General features: G+C 37.5%; 1 protein-coding gene across 1 annotated transcript in view; it reads left to right on the plus strand.

Annotated features, from left to right (window-relative positions):
• The first annotated feature begins 1,564 nt into the window (after nt 1-1,564).
• LOC107185873 (synaptotagmin-6) overlaps nt 1,565-26,942 on the plus strand; it is a 77,408-nt gene continuing 52,030 nt past the window's right edge. Inside the window, exon 1 of the mRNA XM_015573644.1 lies at nt 1,565-1,831. Within this exon, the coding sequence (XP_015429130.1) occupies nt 1,565-1,831 (267 nt within the window). The remainder of the gene's footprint in view (nt 1,832-26,942) is intronic.

The raw sequence follows: 26,942 nt of genomic DNA on the forward strand, positions 1-26,942 counted from the left end.
CTCAAATGTACAATTGAACCTCGAGGCTCGTAATACAATTAAACGAGGCTATAAAAATATTAATGTGCGAAAGCACGTGAAAATTTACACAACGATATAGCACAGCGTACGTACAGTGATATTTTCATTATTACTAAGTGATAATACAACCGCGGTTAATGAAATTCGTAATATAATTGAAGAATAACATGAACATTCATTTTTTCTCTCATATCTGTCATTTTTCCTGCCTTTGGCGGAATATTCGTGACATAATATTACGTTTTCCTTTGTACGTCGTAAAAATCAAGCAACTAACATTTTCGTACGTCTGAAAAGTCCAACAATTCCAGAAGAAATCCGATTATCCTTCTCCAGTTATCAAATATACTACATAGTCTCGCTTAACAATTTATCTCTTGTATTTATTTAATGTTCTTTCGTCTTCTCGTATCTTTTAAAATTCTCTGTATCTGACAGTTCGGTGTCAGCCACAAAATCGGACGAATAAACCTCGATGTCTCACCCTCTTCTCGATTTATCTATTTCCTCTAAATTGCGTAACGAGTCGAATGCGACACGAAAACCCGTAAGTTCCGCAACGGGGTTATTCCACAACGTCTCTAACCGGGCTCGATCCTTCCCCTATCTCTCGTTCGTGTTAAATGGTCCGCCGCGTTTTGCAGCCACTCGTAAACGCGATCGTAACGCACCGGCGACACCCGCGGAAAAATATATACGATGGCGATCGTATTAAACCCAACTCCGTTGTATATTTTACTTCTTTATTCCCACTTGATGTCGGGCCAGTAAAGTTTAACCTTTAACGCCGAGTCGGTTTCATTAATTCTTCTCGATGCACCCTTTTTTTTTGTTCTCTCTTAAACGTTCGTTACAGAGATTGAGTGTTTCTGTGGGGGAAAAACAGGTATCTTTGAACTCGTTAAAATGGAAAATTTAAATTCACTTAAATTCATAGGTCGTGATTTTGAATTTATTAGGCCAAAGCTACTAGGACCGGTCAAATTACTAAGTTTCAAAATTTTTAATTACTTTAATTAAACAGTCGTACGAACTGGTAGATTTTGTTTCTGGACCACTGTACGATAGATTCGCAACAGTACAAATTAATATAATCGGTTTGGGCATACGTTTATTCACACTGTGGCGGCTATAGAACTGCTACCACGTCCTTGTGAATATTTCTCATTTAATTAAGTCAAAGGCTCCTCCCGTCGTAGTGTAGGATAATTGGACCTTTATATGGAGGTTACCTGTACCGATTGCACTTGATAACACAATCGAATGTCCACGAATTATACTTAACCGTCTTGCAATCCGTTCAGCGTCTCACAGCGAGACAACGCCGCAAACTTTCAGTGACAAGGTGACTCCGTTGAATTTCCTGGGAGAAACTAAGCGCGAACACTCCATCGGAGTGTAATCTAATTGGGGTGGGTGTAGTACGGGGGTTCCTTTTCACGTCTAATGGAGTCGAACTTTTTCAGACTCAAGGTCAAAGAGGCACCTGTAACCATTAGCAGCCGACAATTGTAAATAGTCGGAGGGAAGAAGTCGAGGAGTAATGATTTCCTCGGCGATCTTCGGGGCAGCAGCCGGCACAGGTCTCGCCCTGGTCGTCGCGATGACGATTGTTGTCTATCGATATTACGCCGTGAAACGAAAGGGAAAGTACTGGAGCAACCTCGACCGTTGGCCCGATCCACCAACCACGAGACGACTGGAAGCTAGGCAAGAGGATCCTCTGCAACATTCTCACGACCCTTCCTCCTCCCATGTGCTAAATTGTTGGAAGAAACAGCAGAAGAACTACTACGCAGTGCAGAATGGGGTAAGTGAAATGGAATTCATTAGTAATCTCCTCTGTTCTTTGCATGGGTGCTTTGAGTACGTGGTTAACACTCTGCGGTCCACGGTCTGTATTGAGCTGAAACGCCATACAGCCATACATGATTAAGAGACATTGTGGTTGCAATTAATGCTGATCGAAAAACACCAGTTAAAATTTTTCCTTTTGTTTAATTGTAAATTTCAGACTTTCCTCTTATTGACAGACACGATAAGTTTTCACGTTTACATGTGGTTTTAATTTCTCAGGTAGTTCAGGTAACGGTTCTGTTTGCAAATTATTTTATTATGAATAATTGTATATATTGGGTTAGTGCAAAAATGTTTTGGTGGACTTTCTGCAGATAATGTTACTGTTATGGTTTTGTGGAAACAATAAACAGTCTCCTTAATGTATTTCAATGTGTATATTGTCATTAGGAAGAAAAATTTACGTGATTGAGTGTGTATTAGAGTTGAAAAACTTAATTTAGTACAAGCTTTTATAGCCACCATTAACGTGCCATAAGGGTGTACGAGTTTCTACAGAAATAAACAGTGTAAACTTCATAAATAACATGTGTCACCTGTTTAGAGGAACCGCTATGTTTATCCCAACACGCGATAAACAGTAAATTCACTGATACACTCTAACAATATAGCTTCAATAATAATAATAACGATATTTATAAAATTTGTTTATTGCAATAACAATTTGTACTGAAAGTACATGTTATAAAACAATTATTATGTACTTTATGAAATTATTGTTGAATTATAATTAAACAATATTAGTAGTCTACTGTTTTATAGCAAAACCCATCAAAACCTTTGCACTGACTTAATATTTTAATACACATAATAATAACTATTCTAATAATCTGTAATATAATTTTTATCTTACGATAATATTTGAAATTACCGAAAAATTCAACTATATTCATACAATTTACCGAAATTTAACGCAGCGGCATGAGACTTAAACCATGAACACAATGGTTGTGCAACAAATTTTCAAAATTTAACTCACTGATTGTTTAATAGATAACTTTTAGAAGAGCGTGACTATTTTTCCATAATTAACTCAGATCACTTGGCGAATAGATGAAGCCATCAATTAGTGATCTACTCACTATTAACGAACCATACTGTCAATATTACGCGTCGAATATCCTAAACCGGTGTGTAATTATCCGGCTATTTGTATGAGCGTTAATAGCGTCCGTTGTTTGTTCCGTTCCATTAATTACCCCTATTCTTTGTTTGGGACACACACGCCTCCGCGTGCATTACTACTTTGTCGTTGAGAAATTTCTACGTGTTGATTTAACAACTAAAAAAATAATGCGTCTCGTAAGTTCCTTTGTTTATACTCGAAAAGACTTGAATTTCTCTAAACCGTCTCCCGATCTCTGATTTCTCATTTGTATGTATTTAATTTTGAGAAAAAGTGAAATTTTCCATAACTTTTGCTGCACAATTCAGCTGCATTAACTGCAGCTGACTCCATCTTTAGAGAAAAGAATGCCTTTTAAATAATTCTGTGCACGTTAATTTACTATACAAATAATGCCGTTTTCCATCCATTTTGATTTTCCAAAAATATAATCAAGCATACCAATCAGTGGAATAGGTCATATCATACGCAACAACCTGTTTGTTAGTTGCGCTGTCGAGGAATTGGATCGTTGCATATATTCGACAACCTATTAGTGTCCACCATTAATTGGACAACGTAGTTCTCTAATTAGTTGATGAATGTCAACGGTTAATTTGTGGCAAATGAATATCTTCTGTCGCTTTGATCGAGATTGCGTATTGCTGCGTATCTTATAACCTCATTACATTTCTGAATGTCACCTATAAAGAAGTACATCTTTGCGCAAAATTTGATTTTGTAAATATGGTAAATATTGTTATTGTATGCAGATTAATTGCACAAGTCGATCGGAATCGAATTTCCGAGATCCACTCTGGCATGTTCGATTTCCATACAAAATGTAAATTAGCTCGTTAACTTATTATAGGTAACTGATATAATTATGCATGAAATGAAATACCTTGACAGCTAACACATCAAAGTAATGTTCGCGCGTTTCGGAGTAGCACGGTATGAATACGAAGAAGCAATACGTGTATTCATTGCGATCGATAGTTATTAGATCAATAATTGACGCATTGCGGATTATCTCACCTTTGGTGTAAAATACATTCGTTAAATGGATTATAATTACGTTCCTGTAATACACATTCCGACAAATCTCTGTTAACAAACAGGCAATTGAGGACAAACACACGATATAGTTTAGAATAAAAATTTACTATACATAGTACAATGGCTAATTTACGTGTAGATAGTGAATATATTTCGGGACGTGGGTACATTGAATTGAAGAACCTTCTTTTATACTATTTACATTCCAGTCGAGACGTTAATCGTTAGGTACAGTTATATGTATGATTTAGGTGATCAGAAATTGCTCCCTTTCGACTTCTTACTTTAAAAGTTAAATTATAATTTAATTAACCCTAGTTTTGCACTTTTGTTAATACCAAATTAAAGATAAAACATATATTTATTCGAATAACGACAATATTTGTGGGTTTGGTTAACTTTTCTATTTTCAGATTAAAAAACCGACGATGGTTACCCTTAAGTGATCAGGAATTGTGTCCGTAACGATATTCGTTAAAACTGTTAACTACTACTAGTAGCAAAACGTTCGAATGTAGAGGACCTATCTACCGAACAAACCCACTGATAATGGTATATACATCCTATTAGTAGCTTATTCTATTATTTACTTCAACCTAGTATGTTATTCTCGATACATTTGATTAGACGAAGTAAGAAAGAAGGATTATTCGTCAATAGCAAAATGTTCTACTATAGAGGATCACTCTACGGAAGAGAACCTATCAATAACGGCTTTTACATCCATCAGGGCCGGGCACGTGTGCTGCAAACATGTCAGGTTTCCATATGTCAGCTCGTTAATATGCAACCTGGTTGCCAGCGGAATCCATGTGTACGTCCGCTACAAAATAAATATCGAGAGGCGATGTGCATCCATATCACGCGTATGAAAGGTTTCTATATTCGAACGCGAGAAAACCGCGGATAATTAATTCAATACTGTGAGTTCTGTAAATTCTCCCCGACAGCATGACCATTCTACATTGATTTTACGCGATTTCTACGATCCCCTTAGATATACATATCATTCTCAATATTTTGAAAGTTTCATTTCCATGTAAATTATAACAAATTGTAATATCGTAATACTTGAAACTTCAACTGTTGAATAAATTATACTTGTTATATTTTTGTGATTCCCTGTTGTCGATAGAGACGTTGATAGAATTTAGTGTAGGGACGGAAGTGTTGCCCTATGGGTAGGACGCAGATGGCAAGTAGTATAGGTCAGCGATTGTACCGACACCGCAACGTCGGTAAAGACACAGATGGGGTTGATAGACGATTTTATCTTATAAGCTTCCGAGGGAGTTTTGTGACCAACGGAATCTGTATTATCGACGACTTAGACAGACAGTGATTTTAGTGGTTCAGTTCGCTTCAATCTTCTCGGATCCGCATCGAGTCGCTCTGGTTATACTTACATAAACCAACAATTACCTTAGATCGATGTTACGATTAAAAAATATTTGTTTAGCATGATAACTGTTTAAAACTGTGTAGATACCTACATATAGATATCAAAGTAAACACTGCATATCAAATTCTTAATTAAATAATACTAAATTAATAAGGGCGGCGAGATTGTTTTTTTACCTGGACCGCCAGTTACCCAGAAACGGCCCCGCTGGTTTAGAGTTTAGAGCAACAGAAATTAAGGAAGGGAAGTAATCATAGTCTCGTAATTTTATATACCTTTATTTCAATCGTAGGAGACGTGAGAAAGGAATGAATTCATTTTTAATTATATTATTTATATTTCTTAAAATAGTCGAATATGTATGTGATTGTTTGCATTAAATAAAGTATTGAGTTTCACGTATGCTTGTAATTATATTATAAAAATTGTTTTACAAATAGATTTAATATTTTCTGCAATGTATTGTTTAGAACAATCACATTTTCGGTGGGAGTTGTTAAACATTCTATCAGATATTTTGATTCCCGCCAAATCATTTCGGATACACGTAACATGAATGGAATATTCAGATTTCATGCTTTATCGGTAACGTTGGTTATTGATACTGAAATGGTAAAGGGGCTATGGAGCCCTCGAAGCATCTGCCAGAAAATTACATTATTAAAATTACAATATTGTTGGGTAGCGACGCAAAAATGGTAATGGGGTTCAAAGATCCCACAAAATCTGACCACGAAAATAGAATTAGATGACAGATGTATTCATACATCTCGCATGTGCTTATATGAATTATGTAAGTGTCTTATTTACCCTTTATTCTCAACAAAATGTAATTGATCGATTTTGTATCGATCATTGGCAAGCCTGTGTTCTAATACTTTTCAATACTTGGTACTTTAAAGGACATTTTTCTTGCTATGTCTATCACAGGAAGCATTCATGCAAATGATAATATAAACAATAATGCATATCCAAACAATTAAATTTACATCTTTAGTGTGTATTCTTTAACATAAGTGTATATTTCCAGTCTGCAAATTGTTTCTGACAAAAGAAATGAATTAAATTCCGACTTAAGTGAACTCTTGACTTCGTTTTATAGTACCATTACGGTCTTTAGTTAAGTCAAACTTAATAGATTTATCTAATTGACATCTATATTTAAAAAAAAAAGCGTATAAGGAAAAAACCTATCTCACGCACAAGAGTAATTAACATTCCACGTATAATTTTTCGACACGTTCATACTATTTCTCTCATACTATTTCCAGACCATAAAAACGTCGTCGACCCAATAAAAAGTCAAATGATTCCCGCGAAAAATGAGATTTCCTCCGAAACAATCAACAAAACAAGACTACGTCAACGCTTCGTACTCGAACAAAGAAATTGATTTTCCAAAGCCCACGAAAATAGAACTATTTCCTGCGCGTGTGTCGGGTCGGTTAAAACTCGAACTTTTTCCAACTTTTTTATTAGCAGGCGTTCCGTTTTAATCGTGAATATTTCACGCGGTAAATCGATTAATACTATTGTCGCAAGTGTGACGTGCATTTTGCCGGATGCATTTTGATTCGCTGGACTCTTTTCGGGCATTTCATTCCGGGAAGAAGAAGTAAAAGGCAAAGCAATTTATGAGAAATGGAGAAGAAATGGGGCAAACCAATTTTCGTTTATTTTTTTATTGGATGAGAAACACCACTTGTTTCGTTTCTCCTGGTACATTAAAATATAAATAATTCGTAATTTTCAAATCCACAAAAGCACCTCAGCTTCGTGTAATAATACCATTTTATATCTTCAATATACTTGAATATATTCGATTCTCACGTTTATATGTTTCACTCCATACATCTTTTGCGTTCTATCGCTGACCTTGATTGACCTTAAGTAACTGTGACAGGCATTTCAAATGTAAGCTCCCGTAGCTTAGGGTCCCTTCCCCTCTCTATCGATGTTGGTTCCTCTACCCTATCTCCATTGCTCCTTTATACACTGATATCCCATAGGCATGGTATTACGCGTGTTTGTATCCTAAAAACTGTGAACCACGATGATCTATGATCATTAAATTTGTTTCAATGTGAGCTATAGTTACGTGTAACAAAAAACATTTCTGGAAATGGTATTATCCGCAAAATCACTTTAATGCTTTCAAAGGCTTATCGGTAACGTAAGACATTATTGTCCTTTGTTTCTTTCATTTACTGGAATCCATGGGCTGAGTAATATTAACAATACAATAAGAAACATAATACTGTAATTTCTATTAAATATTTCACTAGGGTTCACCGAAGGTAACAAGAAATGGGTTTTATTACGTATTATAACAACGTTATAATGTCAATTATTATACACATAATTGTGATAGAAGTACAAAAGAAGTCGCCAAACGGTAACGAATAAGAAATGGTATTAAACGTTTTCAAAATATTGAAATACTCTTGTGAATCATTTATATATCGTGCAGTATAGAGAAAAATGCAAAAAGAAATATTTCTTCGTAGTTGTTAGATAATTTGGAAATGAAAGGGTTAAGTCGATGACTGCGACAAGGTAAACTATCATTTATCTCTGCTATTTTTCCCTTCAGCAATCTCACGTATAAATCGTGTTATCGTTACAGCTTATCTTCATGATACAGTAATATTGCACGCGTTTCGCAGAGTTTCGAGCGTATCCGTTACCGCCACGTTTCGAGCACCACGGTCGCGTGAAAAGTGGTCCGTCGTCGTCTACCAGTAATGGATCGGGGGGTGTGTGGGGGTGGGGGAGCGTGATATTTTCCTAGCGCGTGGATTTGAAATTCGCGTTCGATATTCGCGATTTAACGAAATTCGTTATCACCCTTATCGGGTACGCCTGTACGCGCGCAGATAGAGAAACTGTCCGTGTTCCGACCGGTGAATATAAAATCTGTGGAATTTGGATCGATACAGCAACACTCGAGAATGGCCGATAGGATACTCGCGCCACGAGACGAAATACCTTACACTACGGGACAGAGATAGGCAAATTCATTATTTAAATAAACAGTCCCGAATAACGAATAAAAAAAAAGAAAGGAAATAAAAGATAAAGAAAGTAGTTCGACATTATTAATAAAATAACATTTCTTTTTAAATTAGTCGATATTTGGCAAACAATTATTTAATCTCATTAATTGTTTAAAGCTCAGGATGAGAACTTCAGATATTGTAGCTTTTTACTGTGTGTTATTCGAAAATAATTGTACCCAACTTTGCTACGGGATATACACGCATGTCTCGCCGTGGAACGAAGCGATACGTGGTCGAGGCGGGAAGTAAACTGGCTGTTAATAGCGCGGCTTGGGTCGATAAATAATGTAGATAGCAAATAATGATGATTAATATTCAGTCAACGTGTATGTACGCTATACCTGGCAAAAAGTAATTGATGGAACAACAGAAACAACTGTGTAGTGTACTGCGTGGTAAATTATGTTTTCGCTGATGGTGTAAAAACGTAACGTGGAAGATTGAGATAATTTTATATATATCTGGACCTCAGGGCTAGAATGTATTACGTCCACTTTTTGAAAAAATGACTTTTCATACGTTCTCAACGCAATTTTTACTACGTAAAAATTCTTTCGTTCTAGGTTGTATAGTTTTTAATATAATAGTCTGAAAATCATATTAAGTCCATATTTTGTTCCGAGCCAAACAGTATAAAGTCCATCACATACGGGAATTAAAGTTCACTATTTCTACATATAGGAGCTTGTCTTAAATCCATTCAATAGTTCGAAGGTAGCGATTGTTTCTCGCTCAATTCTTACCGAACGGTTCCAAAGTTACAAGGTTTCCGCAACTTTGATTTGTTTTCCTCTAAAGTTTGAAAAGTGTGACTTAACACACTCTGGCTCTGGGATCTAGATATATAAGTTTGTTTATTTGTGAAATATATAATCGAAATATGATATAGAGGAAGTTTGTCGAATTTGGACCGCTAAAAGTATTTTTTATTTTACGCTCGTAATAAAATATATTTAACAGGTTGAGCCATTAAACTATACGAAGAAATATTCAATTTCAGAACGGAAGCATCTAACATTTCGTAAATACAATTAGTAATGTTGAAAGTAATGAGTATTCAACTGAATGCGTGAATACTAATATGGCTAATAGCGAAGACAGAAACGAATATATTTTATTATGTTATTGTCCCAATAGTAAAAACTGTGGCAGTCAACATGTTAATATTTAAGAGGTAACGGAAAAAGATATCACACGATTATTGTCATAGATCTTTCTTCGCTGATCCATGATAAAGGTTTTCTATGGAACCTTTATTTAAAAAAGTGTTACAGTATTCGATTATAGGAAGTTTGAGTAACCTCTCGGCTCAGGTTTAGATATAATCTTCCGTAAATACTGTGTCATTGGAGACTGTTCCATGGACTATTCCACGCGTTAAGGCCTCCGTGTGCTTTCATATTCAAGCCGTCTGAAGGGCGACGTTATCAATTCTTAATAAAAAAAAGGTCGCGAGTTCGTGTGTGTAAACACACGTAGGTGGGGCTTTTTTATCAAGCGTAAGTTTTTTTATTACGGCACGATTCGGATCGTAAACTCGGCTCCGTACTGATACATTTACGGCTTGCCGATAGCGCCTTTCACCCCCTACCCCTTCATTTTTACACCCTGTATTGTACACGCTGTGGCGGAATAATTAAAGGATCGATCTCGATCGTTCCGTACATTTTTCACCTTAATTCTGAATGTTTACTCCGCGTAAATTTAGAAACTTCAACTTACACCTTTCATTAAATTTAGTGATTTTTCAGAAATGCAATTTCTTGAAGCAATTTCAGTAATTTAGTCTGTATTTTGATAAGATGTTAGTCTTGAGTACACCTCAAACATCTTTCAAACGTCACTTAACAATAATTGCAAACTTAGAATCGACTGTAAATTTTGAAATACTATCCATAGTGGAGAGAATTTAATGCAATCGAATAATTCTTGCACTGATTTCCAAAACTAGATGAATACATCTGAATAAAATGAACACAATAATTACACAGGTATTTAAGGTTATTCACAGCACTGAATATAATGTACATTTCCTCTGCCATGTGCAAAATTAATAGGAATGCATTTCTTCATAATTCAAGTAACTTTTTAATTCTAACACTTTATAATTCCACTGGTGACGTTATAGAAATTTCGGCCAGTGTATTTCTATACAATCCCAATTTTCACCGGTGCTCATAACGAGACATTCGCCACGGATCAAAATGGAACCCTCATTCGCATCGACCACGTGGTCTCTGTACCGTTCACCTGCCAAGATTCAATAACTATACCCTGAGTGATGTCGACGGTTCATGCATACGATGCCCGTAAGGAAATGTGGTTACGTCGATTAAGAAATCTCCGGGTAACCCAGAATAGAAGGACTCCTCTCGCGAAAGTAATGAAATTTTTCACGTTACGTAAAACGTGAGGGGGGTAGTAGGTGGATGAAGACGAGGAAAAGGGGGTTGTCTGTGCATAACCGGCGTGCAACACGACCATCTATCAATACCAGTCGATCCTGGTAGATGCTCGTTATTGATATCGAACGACCATCGCGAGGGAGATTACATTATTTACCGGTGAGATGATGGGAAACAAGTTTCTTCGGTCGAATCGATAAACGTACGAACACGAGACGGAAACGGTTCTCCAGTTCCCAGCGATCGATTCTAACCGGTTTGAAATGTAGATCACAAAGGGGACGAGAGAGAGGCCGGGAGTTTCTCTCGTTTAAAATTCTATCCAGTGGCAAGTTCGATGCAACACAGTGATCTATAATGCAAACGCGTTCCTTGCAACGAGAACCATGGTGGGCCTGTAACATTGTAGTCGCTATACGTGAACGATTCGACGGGATACGGCGTATCAATGGGATCGATGGGAGAAAGGGGGGCGTACGCTCGAGTTGTTTGGTCCGTTCCGGAAATTTAAGGATCGAAGTCCCGCGAACCGAGAACAGTTGTCCTTTGGGAATCGACGGGAATTTCATTGAAGTCGCTGAGAATTTTGCTGAAATTCGGTCAAGACGATTGGTAAATGGTGTTTCTGTTACGGCAATGATTTGGTAAAATGGTCATTGACGTTTATTAAAAATAGGAATTAGAATGTATAGGGTCAAAAGCAGATTCAATTCTTGGAATTTTGTTAATCTGCCATCGAGGTGGTCGAAAGTTTAAGTTTCTGTTACTGGTTGAGAAAAAATGGCACTTTTTAGTTAAACCTAGAATGTCCTGCGTGCTGTTTAGGGTTCTAGAAACAACGTAATTTATTTGTTGTACTGGTTTTCAAATGATTCTACCGGTTCATATTGTTATATGTAATATCTACTAAATTAGATAGTCCTAAGTTATGACCTACTTTTATGCCTCAATTATTTCTGTTCAAGATACGTGTAAAAAAATAAAATAAATATGATTTAAACCGTTTCCTACATTAAAATGGCTTACGATGAAAAACAAGGACGACGCAAAGAAAAATGTATAAAACCCCGTTTTTCTCGCATGTCTGAATATGTTAGTTAGGACAATTATGCTAAGGATGGTAGAATAGGTCACAAATGAAACACATGAGCGTAAAAATGACCGGTCCGTCTAGTGTCAATCCAGAAAAAGAAGGTCAGATTTGATGTATACATTGAAATTGCTCAATTACCATTAACATTAGGGAGGATAAGAGTATTTCAAATGCAAGGTATGTATTTGCAGTGTTCGTGTACTCATTTGGAGTACTATCATATATTTACACTATACAGAATTCTGATAAGTATTGATCGCATATAATTTACAAATTTATTTCCCTCGTGCATAAATTATTCATTATTACGAGTTATTTCGCGAAAGAACGGATAATTATGCAATGAATGAAGTAAAGATATTGTATTGAAGCTTCCACGGAAGTACTGACCCGCTGTTCCCCTTGCGTGCGCTGATTTCATAGTCGGTCATCTCAAAGTTATGCAACTAATTGCAGTATGTCGTGGTAAACACGTCGAAAAAGGATAAAAGAACGGGGAAAGTGGACTATATGTATAATAGAGTTCAGTCGGTTGCGCAGTTAACGACGCTCGTTTCAAACTACCTACAACTGGACGTGATACCGAGTAAATTCATGTGAAATATTCATGTCACTTACTCACTTAGGAGCATGATTGATTCCGTAATAGACTTCAGCAAGCAAAGAAATGAACTAGATACTGCCTAAACTACTCACTTCGGTCAAGGAAATATATTTGGTAACATATATCACTCTGGATAATTTAGGAAGTACAACAATATAATAATTTTTACATATTATTATACTTAAGAAATATAATAATTTTGGGAACTAAACAGTTGTTAACATAGTACTGGTACTAGCATTGCTGATTGGTAATAAAATTCTTCCTCTCACTGTAAATAACATATTAGATAAACGTATCTATTTAACATCGAAAACAACTTCAAACAGACTTTAACCCTTTAACTCCCAATGTTGCATCGGTGCAACACTCATTTCAAAAGTGCGTTAAATTCTGTCGCTAGTTAGTATTTAACTTTTGTCAAGAAGAATTCGTAATATCTCTGATAGTAAAATAGATCTCAACGTTTTCGGTTGAGAAATTCAAGTATTCCCTTAAGAAATAAATAAAAAATATAAAAAAAAAAATTTCTACTTTAAAATAACAAAATACAACATATATGTATATCAGCCCCATAATTCTGGGATACGGACTTAAAGGTCTAGACGTTAAAGGATTAGGTGTCACATTTATGATTATCACTTCTATATCAATTGCAGGCAAACCAAAGATAATCCGTTTTACACGGAATCAATTTGTCACGCTATTTTTTCAGTAGAATATTCCAGCAAAAGGTCGGCCGCGATCTTTTCGTTTACGTTAAGAAAAATCGTCCGCTCTCATCGTTCCTGACGATAAACTCGACCGCGAAATTAGCAATAAATCCGAGGAATTTTTTTCGAGTTGGATCTTAATGAATTTATCCCCGTTGCAAAACGACGTTGAAACGAAGTTTGAAGACACGGCCTTGGCCGCATACTTTATCGCGAATTAATGACGGATGATGGGGCTGTCTTGACCTTGGACCTTCACCCTCTTGGGCTCGAGAAATGAAATTTCACCTCCCCCTGTCACCGCGGTGCGAGGTTAGATGTCGCAAGGGAAGATCAAGTAGATGAAGATACTTGCATATTTTCGTGCGTTCAATATACTTTATTCGTAATTTACAAAGGGACGGGCGAAACTGTTGATAGTTGTCGGGGAAGCTTGGTTTACCAGAGAATAGTAAACTAGTTAAATTTAAGTGGTATTACGTTATTGTATTTTATCCACGGGAAATTCAACTTTTTCCAAAACAATGACAGAATATTTTTAAAAACTCAAGTAATAGATGTTATAGCTATTGTTCAATATTGATCCTTGGAGGGGGCAGAGCCTGGGTCCATTTTAATTCAGGATTTTTAAAATTTCACACATCATTAGGGTTCTCTGAAACGAACTAAACCTCTCTAATGCTCTCGAGGACCTATACTTTTCGAAAATGCAATAAGAAAAAAATCGACGCTTCTTTTTCAAAGATCCGGACAAGGATACCCTTATAACCCTTCATTAGTCGCATTCAGAAAATCACACAAATGGTCCTATGGGGTTTTTGTTCATTTTCGATTAAGGATAATGAAGTAAAACTGTGGCTATTAATTGAACATTGTATTATTACTCAAATTCATAAAGAAACAACTTGACATAATATGTGAACATAAAAAATAATTAAACAAAACAAAAAACCTCTAAAGTAATTAGTCGTTAAAAAGGAAACTAATGAAATGAACAAGATGAGTCACTCTCTTCGTATTCTTTGCAGTAAAAATAGTGAAGTCATTGTTGCAAACAAATTCATTACATTTCTTGTATTCTACTCTTCTAGGATAGAACTTTTTTGGGTCACAACCAACGAGAACAACGACGTGGTACCGTTTCGATGGCGACTGAAGTGTGAAGTTTGATACAAACTAGGGACAGTCTTCTCTATTTTTTTTTCGATTAAATTATTTAGGATTAAGCCTCAAACTTTCTTCACGGTCGTACACATACGAACCCATACGTGCTCCGAATACGCGCGTCCGTTAATGGATTGATCCACGGTTCTAATCTTACCCTCGCGACTGGTTCACACCGGAACGCAACGGGTCGCGTTTTGCATTTACATTTCTGCTTAAGCAGATTACACGGAACGATAAACATTCGCGGGAGCGACACTGCCTCTCTCTCTTTCTCTCTCAGCAGTCTGGCTTATAGGGTCTACGGGGGATACGGAAGTCGGGAAGCTCGTTGAGCATTCAGACGAGAATTAAGTGTAATCCTTCCCTAGAACCCCGTACTTTCCCAACGGTTGGTTACATAAGAAACCGGGTTATCATCTGGACGTTTCCATTTTCGATTCACAATTCGCAGTCAGCCGTGTAGTGTCCCTCCGAGCTACACATACACGTACACACCTATACAGGGTGTCCCAAAATAGATGTAAGTCCTTAAAATGAGTGATTCCTGAGGTGATTTAAAACAACTTTTTCCTTAACGAAACTTTTCTTCGAGGCTTTGGACACCGATTTCTTAATATACAGGAACTTCACAGAACTCTGTATCACCAACATAAACCTGTATAGCGATCGGCTTGACTTTTTTTTGTTCTTTACAGACCTTCAGGCATAATGTTCGTTCAGTACTCCCTAGGTGACTACTTTCGTTTTCTTTATTCTTCAATTTTTTAGTTTCATAATTATATAATTTTTATAATTTATATTATTTTGTATGTCATTTCACGTGTTCTACATGTATACCAAAGGGCTGGTATACACGTATACGAAGGCTCGACGTTGGGGGTAACAGTGACCGACTAAAAAAGAGCCAGATTCCAGCGTTTCCCCCGCTCCTGGGACCCCTTTCTGGAGACGAACGGAAAATTCGACGTGATTTCACGGATGGTCAGAACTCTTTTCACGATACCCCTTCGATCTTCCGGTGCATCAATCGTCCTCGTGTTAATTTACATCGACCGAAACGGGTCCTCGACCGCGTTCGTTGAATCTTCGATTTTTCCGGGATGCATGATAGAGATTGCCGTTGTGGGGATGAATCTTGGAAATGTGGGCTACGGGAGTATGCGTCCGTTGCTTGGGAAAATATTGATGGGCGTGGATGTTGTGTCAGCTCGGTTGGATGACCTGTAGCGAGCGACGAGGCGCCTTTGTAGGGCGGCGCTCGCTTGACCGTCGAGATGACGACTCTGCAGCTGGGTTACCGGTGACCCGCCATCGATTTGTTTATGGAAGGGAATACCGACTTATGTGCGATCCCTTGGAAGCATTGATAGTGTATGTTCATTTTTTATATGAATTTTAGTTAACATCATAGGAAGATAGGCCGGACTTCGTTTTATTCTGTGCATAAATTGGGTGTGTCTAACTCCATTGACAACTCAACAGGGGATGTTGAATATAGCATCTTCGTATACGTCAACTTAAGTATCGAACGTCTTCTCGTTTTTGTTGTGATGCGAGTAACAATATCAATGTATCAGTACATCAACGCATCAATACATCAGTAGGTTAATATATTAATACGTCGATATATCAATTCATCAATATATAATTATATAAATATATCAATACATCAATATATCAATATATCAATATATTAGTATACCTACTCAGTATAATCATCATTCACAGAATGATCACATTCAGTGTAATCAGTATATTTCGCTACATTCATGCGAGTATATCAATTGGGGCAGTGGGGTTCAAAAGTTTTTCTAAACCTCTAAATATCTCGAAAGCACATTCATTGACTTGCACCACTAATATTTCACGGTTCGACGGTTTGTACTCTAGTGATTCGCAGAGCAAAATAAGAGCGACAACGTTCATATATCCAGTCATTGATGATGTTTGCTGCATATGTAAAGTCTACATCTGGAAAACGAGAACGAAGTAGCACAAACGAACATAAATAAAAGTGAATAAAAATAAACGAGTTCTGCTTCAGTAATTGTGTGGTCCAGTTCGGTCGTATTCTATAGAATGAACATACGTTCTACCTTATTTAAAAATGATAAGATGCTATGGCAGGTATATCTTCTTTCACAATGGTCTCACTGAGAATCAGTGCTTTTCAAGAGAGGTTTGAAATCTTTTAATACCTTTGTAATATGAATCGGACGTATTCCACAATCGTATAAATGACAACACAGCGTTATTTGGCCGTTCCACTTTAGCTTGGTAAGCGATGGAATTGACGATCCGAGGTGAATTGTTTACCAGAGCACCGCCAAACATTCGCGTTACACGAGAATGAACGATCAGGAGCAGAAACGAAGAGTTCTCCTTTGATTCACGTACAAACGGTAGGTCGCGTTCACTTGTGCTCGAGCGTGTTTGTTCACGAAAATGTGGAGTCTGCCTATTAAAAGTACATACTTACTTCAAAATGGGTACGTCGCTATTTGACTGTAGACGACTACTATCTTGAACTCAGCTTCACAGAAGTTTCAAATCTTCCAATTTAAATAGAGTCCCAACGATAACTTCAGAAACCATACATGATATCCACATTGATATCTTCCAACCATTCCAGACTCAGTAACAAAAGGGAGAAAATAGGAAAATGGAAAGAAACAACTGAAAGAAAGAAAAGAAGGAAAAGAGAAAAAAGAGAGAAAAGAAAGAAAAGAAAGAAAAGAAAAAGAAAGAAAGTACTTTCAAGTAGAAAGTTGTCATAAAGTCGCTCAAAGAAGAAGGGGAGTAAAGAAAAATCAGAATGTACTGCATTTTAATTATAGTATTCAGAGCATGTAGATTAATACACAGGGTGTCTCGTTAAATAAACGCACACGAGTGTTTCTGAAGTTAATGCTTATCCTGTTAAGTGGGGACGGTCAATTAACTCGTCATTTGAGTTTGACTATACCCTCTAATGATCTATCATTATTATATTCATTTTTCTATAGATGATTGTATTCAATTACATCGAACTATTTGTATTACCATAAGTTTCATCTAATTCACGTTTCTTGCGAGCCAAAGTGTATCAGCTCGTTTCTACAACTCTTCAATAGTGTCTGTGCCCGCGTTGAAATTGGAAATGATACACACTTAGTAGATTAAAATAATTTTTCAGATGAAAGTATGTATCGACAGGTACATCCCACGGTCTGTATCCTTTCCTTCTAATTTGATTAGAATAACACACACAGTATAATTACGAAAGATAAAATGATTAGTACTGGATAGTAGATCTGTAACTCGGTCACCGATGGTGAGGCCATTTTGACTCATACTAGAAATTCAATTGTACACTGTTCAGAATCAGAACAACTGAATCGTTCACACAGGATTATTATTGTAGGCGATCCTGTTGTGTCAACGAACCAGAAAAAAACGAAACAAACATAATAGATTTGACAAATTCACTCGTTTCCAGTACGATACTCCTCTCTGTATTTATGAAAAAAAAAATCTTGTAATTATTCTGACAAAGTAGCCGTAACTGTTCACATTGTTGTCATTCTAATGGAACTAAAACTATTTTCGAAACATTACTGTCACACCCCGCACATACATTCTAAAGGAGGACACTTTACAAAAGAATCCGACGATTTCATTTCATTAATTCCATCGATCAATAAAGAAAAAGTAGAATGGATACCCAGTAGCCCGGTGAAAATGACACACAGTATTTGACGAAAAACTGGCCGAGAGGTGTATCACTAACTCGATTGAACGAAGAGGAGGCTCCACCGAATCCAAACTCAACGGTTCGCCAAACCGCAGAGAGCCGGGGACACGCGTCGCATCAATACCCTCCCGAGGGCATCCTACACAAACCCTAGCAGAAGAGAAAGAAGAAACAGGGAATCGAGAATTTGAGGGTGAAGTAGCTCGAAGAGAAACACCAGGAGGAACGAACACGACCCGGGCTGGGTTGGAAGGTCGAGATGGTGCGAGCGGGACAGACGGGTCGAGAGGAGGACTCCAGGACCGTATCGAAGGGGAGAGTAACCTGTTGCGGCGCACGCATGCTCGTTCGACGTCCTTCTCCCTCTTGTGCACGTGAGAATTCGCACATCGACGCTCACCTAACACCCTCGGACGTCTTTGTCCCTCCCGTATTCGCCACGTCGTTTCTTCTCTCTCTCTCTGCCTCATGCACTACGTTCGCCACGTTGTCTTGTCTTCGTCTCTCCAGCGATCGACATCACCTCTGTCTCTCTTTCACGCCATGGATCTCCACGACGCCTCGTCTTCGTCCCTCTCGTGGGCACCACATCGGCTTGTCTTCCTCCCTCCCGTACGCACAATCGCTTCGTCTTCGTTCCTCTCATGCGCACCCCGTCGCCCCCTCTCTGTCACACGCGCTACGTTCACCCCGGCGCCTCGTGTTTGTCCCTCTCGTATGCACCATGTCGCCTCGTCTTGGGCTCTCTCGTACGCACCACGTCTCCTCGTCTTCGTTCCTCCCATGCTCACCCCATCGCCTCCTCTCTGTCTAACACATTACGTTCACCGGGACGTCTTGTCTTCATCCCTCCCATATGCCCGGCGACGACTTCTCTCCGTCTCTCCCACGGTACGTCAACTCACATCCGCCTCTCTCACGCCACGTCAACTCCTCTCCGTCTCTCTTGCGCTACGCTCACCCTACCAACGGGGCCGACCGCCAGCCACCCCCCGTGGCTGGCTACGGATCCACGAATCGCCGTTTTCTGGTGGCACACGAACCCCAGCGTAGGCAGCGCGTACACGGTTCGGATAGTAGTTAGTCGCAGCCAGGCCAGCACAGTCCGAGACCAGCGTGTGTGGTCGACGCTCATGGGGACCAGAGGACAACTGGTCGGTTGAACGTGTGGGACACAGGTTATGCTCGCCACTTGCTAGAAGATCGTCTTGGATCGGAGCCATACACACACCGGTTGCTCCTTGACACCTGCTCGCCAACCGGTAAATAATTTGCCAAATCGTGTTTCTGTTGAACAAGACCGTGTGCGACGTGAGTTTGGAACGGAGATGGACGGATTCGGATAGAGACTGAGCTTGTTTGTTATTTGCGTAGTATGTGTCCAGGTTGCTGGGAAATAAGTGGTCACAGTACACTCGTGTTTTAGAACGTTGTTGTTCGTTCATTGCGATCTATCGCTGTGTGATCTGTAATGTTCGGCGGTGATTGGAGAAGGTTAAGCCTCGTCCACTGTTAGGCTCGATTTCACCTGATGGCAGTGTTTGATTCTTAATTATTAGACTGCGATTTTTATGTAAAATGAGTTTGTGCAGTAATTTGTACAAACACGAATAACAGTAGGCATTTTCTGTCTTCCTTTGAATATCTTATTGGGTTGGGAGTAAAATAGAAAATTCGTTGTGGGTTATGCAGACTTATAAATACATAAAATCGGTAATCTATTAATTATATTTTTTATTGTAGAAATTTCTAGACTAATTTGACACCATTAGCTGATGTATATTATAATCTAGCGATGGGGAAATATGTTTCCTTAATTCGATCTTAATTCAGGCGTAGTTTAATTCAAGGAATAGTAATGCAATGGTTTATTGAACAGTGCACGAAGGTTAATGAAATTCTGTGTATTTTTTTAAATTATGACTGAGGTAATAATAATTTTCATATGGTTATAGCCTGGCGATCATTTATTTCCCTGTCAACCTAGGCGGATGAAAAAGTAGTCTTACCCATTTTTCATGAGAGTTGAACTTTTAAAATGAACTATTATATCATTACTAGATTATTAGTAGTAATTGTATAATTTTTTGAATGAAAGGATGCTACTTCTTTTCTTTGTGAATTATTTAGAGGAAATTCTGTCCACTTCTGGCCTTTGTCTACAGGCTGTGATGTTTCTGCTAGTAGTATCAACGGTTCTTTGGTCAGACAGAATAGACGATCGCGGTTCTTTGATCTGACTCGAAGTTTTAAAACAGATTTTCGTATTTCTCATTGCTGGAGATACGTTTGAGATTTATTTTCACCCTGATACACACTTGGGGACACTAAATTGTTGAATGAATGAAAATGGACATTGAAATACGAAAAAATCTATTAGTTACTTCGAATCGATAATCCTTCAACAATATGTTAAAAAATGTTTAGTAAATTCAAAAGGTTGTGGGACAGGATAAATTCTTAACACTAAAAGAAATTTAGAAATATTTTACTAACAATTACAATCAATTCATGCTAAATGAATTTGTTTTATATACTTTATTTTAATTGATAGACAAGTTTATTTCTCATGAAGACCATCCAAATGGAAAAATAGCACTTTTATGGCCAGTACTTTGAATGTAATACGAACTGTTTTTCCAGAGCATCTAAACTCTGCTGGGACTTCCGTACAACCTGCTTGAATGCATTGTTCAGAAACATTGTACCCAAGTGCGTACTGTACTCGAAACATTCTATTGTTCATGTCCCCGAGCATTCTTTACGCGTGCTACGAGATGTTCCTGGTTCAACAAAATTTTACTATTTTAAAGTAACATTGGACACTACATAATTCTCTTTTTCAATATCATCCGTTCAAATCTAAGAATATACAAAACATGTTCACCAAATAATTTAAAGAATTACAATAATAAGAAACACATTATTCAAATCCACAACACAATAGAATACAAAGTGACATGATAAAAATTTACATAACATAATCTGCATAAAAATTAATATTTACAATGATTCCAGTAAAGTGTGAGCATGCAAAATCAGTTTCGCAACTACGCAGCATACATAATTCGACTACATCTTGACAAAAGAATGTCACACGAAGTATAAGAACTTGCATTTAAAAATTCCTGCTATATGCTCCACCAAACAAGAACGCCAGGAACACTTCGCTGGACGGAATAATTTTTCTGTAGATCGTACCCACAGTCTGTGATTTTTGGACGATCGAAAATACTCGGTCGACGTCCCGATCTCATCAACCGAATCCATTATAATCGTGGAACGTGACGTTTCACGCGGTCATGCTCGGCGGCATGAATTAATTGTGACCTCCGCTCGATCGAGTCGGGTCAAAGGAATGCGGTGGTCATTCATCTGGGTAATATAGGCTGAAGTAGTTCGCGGAAGTTTCCAGAATCGAAACGCGTTTCGTCGAAAATTAGGATTTCCTATCAGCGTCGAACGCGCGACTAATATCGCCGTTACAGCGGGAGATTGTCGAACGATACCCGTCGAACACTATTGAAATAAAATATGAAACACACATACAGTGGGTAAAAAAAAAGTATTCGCACACCCTTTAAAACAGAACGGCTGTTTTAAAATTGGTCCAGGTGATTTGAGTTCTTTTATAAAGTTAGAAATATTAGTTTATTAAATGATGTGTAAAAAATAGTGAAAAAGTTGCGATTAGTCGGAAATCGCAAAGAAAATAGTAAAGATCGGTTTTTACAACTTTTTAATTTGAAGGTATAATGAAAATTTAATAAATACACGAAGATTTATGTTAGTTATATACATACTCAAAACTTTCATTGAAATCGGTTGATATCGTTCGATAAAAGAGCAAATTCTTACGAACGGACACATCTGACGTTAATAGGAAATCCTCCCTATCTCTCGTATTCACCGGGTCACTTACGACCCGTGGATAAATACAGTTATCGAATTTTTTATGCAACGACGATGCAAGTATCCTCTTATCATGGGTCACAATTGACTGTCCATTTTTTTTTTTTCACTTTATATCCCGAGGGTCAATTCTACGAAACGTGGCTCGTTCAGGGGAAGGGAATCCGCGTTGATTCCTTTAGGACTCCGTGTCGGTACCGTTCCTTTGTATCGTCGACTTTTGTCGCGAACTTTTCGCAGGAGTTTTTATTCGACAATCGAATAAAAAGCAGCATTGTTCGGGGACACATTGGTTAATCCATTAATTCTTAATCTGTTCGTTGGTGTGCGCGCAGAGCGTGCATTAAACATTCTTTTTTCGCTCCACTGTACTCCGTGACCGTTTGTATCTGTTCCGAGTACGTTATGTGACCTGAAATCGGTGGACCGTGGATTGAATAATTTGTATCTCTTGTTTGTTACGACTAATTAACCGTCGAATCGTCCACTGGAAAATAGAGTAACGAATAGAGATGGATACGTAGCAACAATTTCGCAGTTGAATTGAGACTTTGTGTCTTCATTGAAACTTTATATTATTTTATTTGTGCATTCTTTTTAAGTGGATAATATTATTATAGGACTTTGGGACAAAAAAAAGATGAATATATTCACGGAATAGGGTAGTCCCTTTCTGTAAACGTGTGTCAAGGGACTGGTGATGCGACTATAACGAGTAGTGGACACGATTCTGCGATCATTTAAGTGGCTGAAGGCTTGAGATACTCTTATTCGCTTTATCTTACTATTGGCAAAAAAACAAAATGTTCTGAATAAACCTTTCTATTTCATAGGTGGATGTTCGTTAACTCAACGATGTAATTGAAAATTTAAACCTAAAGTATAAACACGATAAAAAATAGTCGAAATCTTGTCATTAATTTACTAACAATTTTTAGTTTAAATAATTGGCTGTTACCTAAAAAAACAGGTGTATTCAGTGTAGAGTGCAGAGGAAGATACCATATTGCGATTAAGAATAAACAAATTTAGTTACAAATTCAACCATCAAGATAATAGTTTAGACCAATTAAATAATTAATAATAAATAACTAATATTAGCAATCAAAAATTAATATTAATCATTAGACCAATCGTTAAAATATTAATGGGGGTAATCTATTATCATTTTGATGCAAATTTTCACTACACCGCCTCGAACATTGATCCTTTGATCCATGTTACTAATTGTTAAGGAACACTCACACAGGTGCAAATAGGGACGAAGGGGGGGATAACTTTGTCAGAGAAGATAGCAGACAGCAGAAGCAACACTTAGGGTAAATATCGATTCCGACCTAGTTGTTCGATCGAACCAACCAATCCCTACTATTACATTCTCGCGGGAAAACAATCGACCATTGTTTGAGGTTCGTGTCTTTGATGTTTCCATTCCGTGTTATCCTTTGCCGGGGGAATAAATTCTTTTCGCTCGATTTCTGGCGAGACTCGATGACTGATAGCCTTTTTTTTTTGCACCACTAGCGCCCGCGATGGCAGACGAGAAAATGGAAACAGATTCTAGACAGGTGTACAGGACATTTCAAATCGTATGAACATAATAGAAAGGAGAATTTCATAGATTAGCAGATAGATATTTATTAATTTTAGCATCGAAGACCAAGAAACAGACTTGGTTTACATAACACAGATAAATGTACAAGTATAAATAACACAGATACAAATATAAATACACAAATGTATACTTTCTTAACCCCTTAAGTGGGTAGAGGAGATCTATCCACCTTGGCTTGTAATTGTGCATACAATTTGACGTCACAAAAATAGCCGTCACGTCATTTCGTTAATTTGATATAAAACAACACTTTTTTCGTTTCTAATTCAGTTTAGAAATTGGAATTTTTCCCAATACTCCACAGATCTGTATGCAAAAATTCTTTGCCCATTTTAGGATTAATTAAACTCTATGCATTGTAACCATAACTGGAACAATGTAATGGTGGTCAGGATTGCCACCTTCCATCTAATCGAAAACAAAGCATAATGTGAATACATTTTTACTGCACGTTCTCTTATTACTTTCTTGTGAATGTTACCCTACACTGAAAACAGGCTACGTTTTCGATTCCATCGATATCAATCGATCACGAACTTCTGTGCACGTGAACACTATTTTTATACCGTACGTAAATCTGACGAATATTTAAATAAGAAATACTGTTCATTGTACTGTAAGAAAGCTGTTACAATATTTTCACTCTAATGAAAGTTTCTATACAATTGTTGCTTTCCCAAATTATTCCAAGAACTTCCTAGAAACAGTCGGGATTTTGTTAGAATCAGTCTAGGTCGTAACGATTCAGACACGAAGCTGTTATTTACAAACAGACATATTCTTCTCGAGACTGCTTGTGAGGGGAAAGCCAGAAGACGTAGAAAGTCATCAGCTGTGTCCTTCGAAACTCGGTTGCGATGGAACTCAGCTCCCTTAACTAATTAAGGAATTTCGTTTCGAAGTTAGCTCCCGAAGACGTCGGCTTGCCTACCCACATGAATCTTCGAGGATCCCAGACGTACCCTCGAAATTCGAAATCTAGAGATTTCAGGCGTTCACGGACCGGTATAATATTATATTTCTCACTGTTTCCTTCCGAATGTCCTACAATTCAACCACTATAGGATATTTTAGGATTACCAAAAGATCCTCCAACATCGTTGAATAACAATAAGAAGATTACAAAAAATTATCTGTCTCTTAAAGATTACAGCAGTATCAGTGTGTCTTTTGAAACTTCCGATGAAGTTCACTACTGTATTGACTAAATATCGGAGATATATTTTTCCAAAAGGACATCGGATAGCAAAAAGGATACCAAAAAGATATCGGAAGTGCCTGAGAAATCATGGGGAGTAATTTTTAGATCACCCTGTATACTCTTCACATATGTATTTTTGTAGATCTGTCACTATTTAATGTTTTATAATTCAATGGACAATTGTCCCGTGGAAATGAATTATTATAACTATTCTTATTATTATTATAAAATCTACCAACCTCGTCACGTCTAGTCTAATGCACCACGAAATTTATCCGCTTTATCAGGGAAAGGATTGAAACTATTGAAAGTTGTCGGGGGATCCATCGATTGGCGTCGGGTTCGCTTCTTATCTTGACGGGTGAAAGAAAAAGGAGCAAATTTTGACGAGCTACAGCGAGAGGGTGTGTGTTCCTTCACGGTGATCCGTTCCCTTCGGTGGGATCGAAGACGTGGTTAGTTGAAAAGGAAACGGGGACGAGCGTGGAGAAAACACGGGTCGCTCCTCGCAGAATCCTGCGAGCTAATTTAATCCAGCCACGGTCGGTCTCTCGGAAAACTGTGAGATGAGAGGGTCTCAAGGTCGCCGACTCCGAGCTAGTCGGAGTAGTCCCTCTGTAACTCAATTTTTGTTTACTCGGAGAAACTCACATAAGGGGACAACGAGGGGGTAGAAACTTTTATCAGTAAAAATACATCGCCTTTTTTTTTGCGTTTAACTTTTTTTATACGGATTAACGCGTACTGGAGTCTTAACACGTTCACTGGTGTTGGTGTTTATAAACATTGATCGTGTCGCAATATTATTAGTCTGTTATTGTAATTTCATGTAAGTTCACGTTCGCTACCACCATACTGTTTCGAAAATATAAAGGATATTGTTCTAGGAGACCTAATATGGAGATTATTCTCTTCAGAGGAATGTTTTTGTATTCTGGATTAGATGTTATGAGCCATAAAACAGAGATAATGTATAAAACTAAATGTAGGTAGAATGTACGATGGGGCCACTCATCCTTTTTCACTGTGTATTATCTTCCGTGTATGCAGCACGTAGAAGTAACAAGTATTAGTCTGACCCATCAGCCACTAATGCTCAGTTGTACACATGTTTCGTGAAGTTTTATTTGAAATAATTGTAGTAAACTATGTATTTTCCATGACAATCTGGTAGAAATTTATAGTTAAAAGATAGGAAAATCAATGGACCGGACGTGATATCGCTTCGTAGTTAGTGATTTATTGACAGTAAAACCAGGGAGTAATAGTCATACACATGAGCCAATCGTCGTAGTTAGTGGTTTATTGACAGTAAAACCAGGGAGTAATAGTCAGACACATGAGGCAATCGTAATGAATTGCACACGTGTTCCGCTAATTTTCAATAGGCATAGTGATGGTATATTGTACAGGGAGCTTGATTTATCTTGACCATTTGTAACATATTCAAATAACTAAGTCTTAACGTTAATATGCACTATATTATATTTTTCATTAAACATTTTAATGTCCAGATTCTGTCATTTTTTCTATCTAATTACAATATTCTTCAATATATTTGCGTCAGATAAGATAAATGATACAGATTGTATATTTCCACAACAATCTGATGTAAATTCATCGCTATGAGATAGTAAACTCGATGCATTGAGCGTAATATAACTACTGTAAATCCTCGATGAGTGTTCGAAAGCTCTTCGGTATTAACAAGGAGAGGTTCCCAGGTGTAACGTTGACTTTTTAATAAGGTTTAGCACGGTGATATAATTTGGAATTCTGAAGCCAATGAAATTTGTTTCAGTCGCATGTGGCCGTTAATTTATGAAATATTCAATGTCAGTGCCGTGGAGCGTTGGAACACTCATCGACGATTTACTGTACACAGTTAATAGTTAATGAAAGTAGAAACAGTAAGTAATAATCAGACAGAACACACAATCGTCCTGAAATATAAATCGTAGCTTTCTGCAACATTATCAATTTTTCTGAATAATTT

Source organism: Dufourea novaeangliae, unplaced genomic scaffold (genome assembly GCF_001272555.1).
Source record: "Dufourea novaeangliae isolate 0120121106 unplaced genomic scaffold, ASM127255v1 scaffold56, whole genome shotgun sequence".
In the NCBI taxonomy this organism is placed as follows: Eukaryota; Metazoa; Arthropoda; class Insecta; order Hymenoptera; family Halictidae; genus Dufourea; species Dufourea novaeangliae.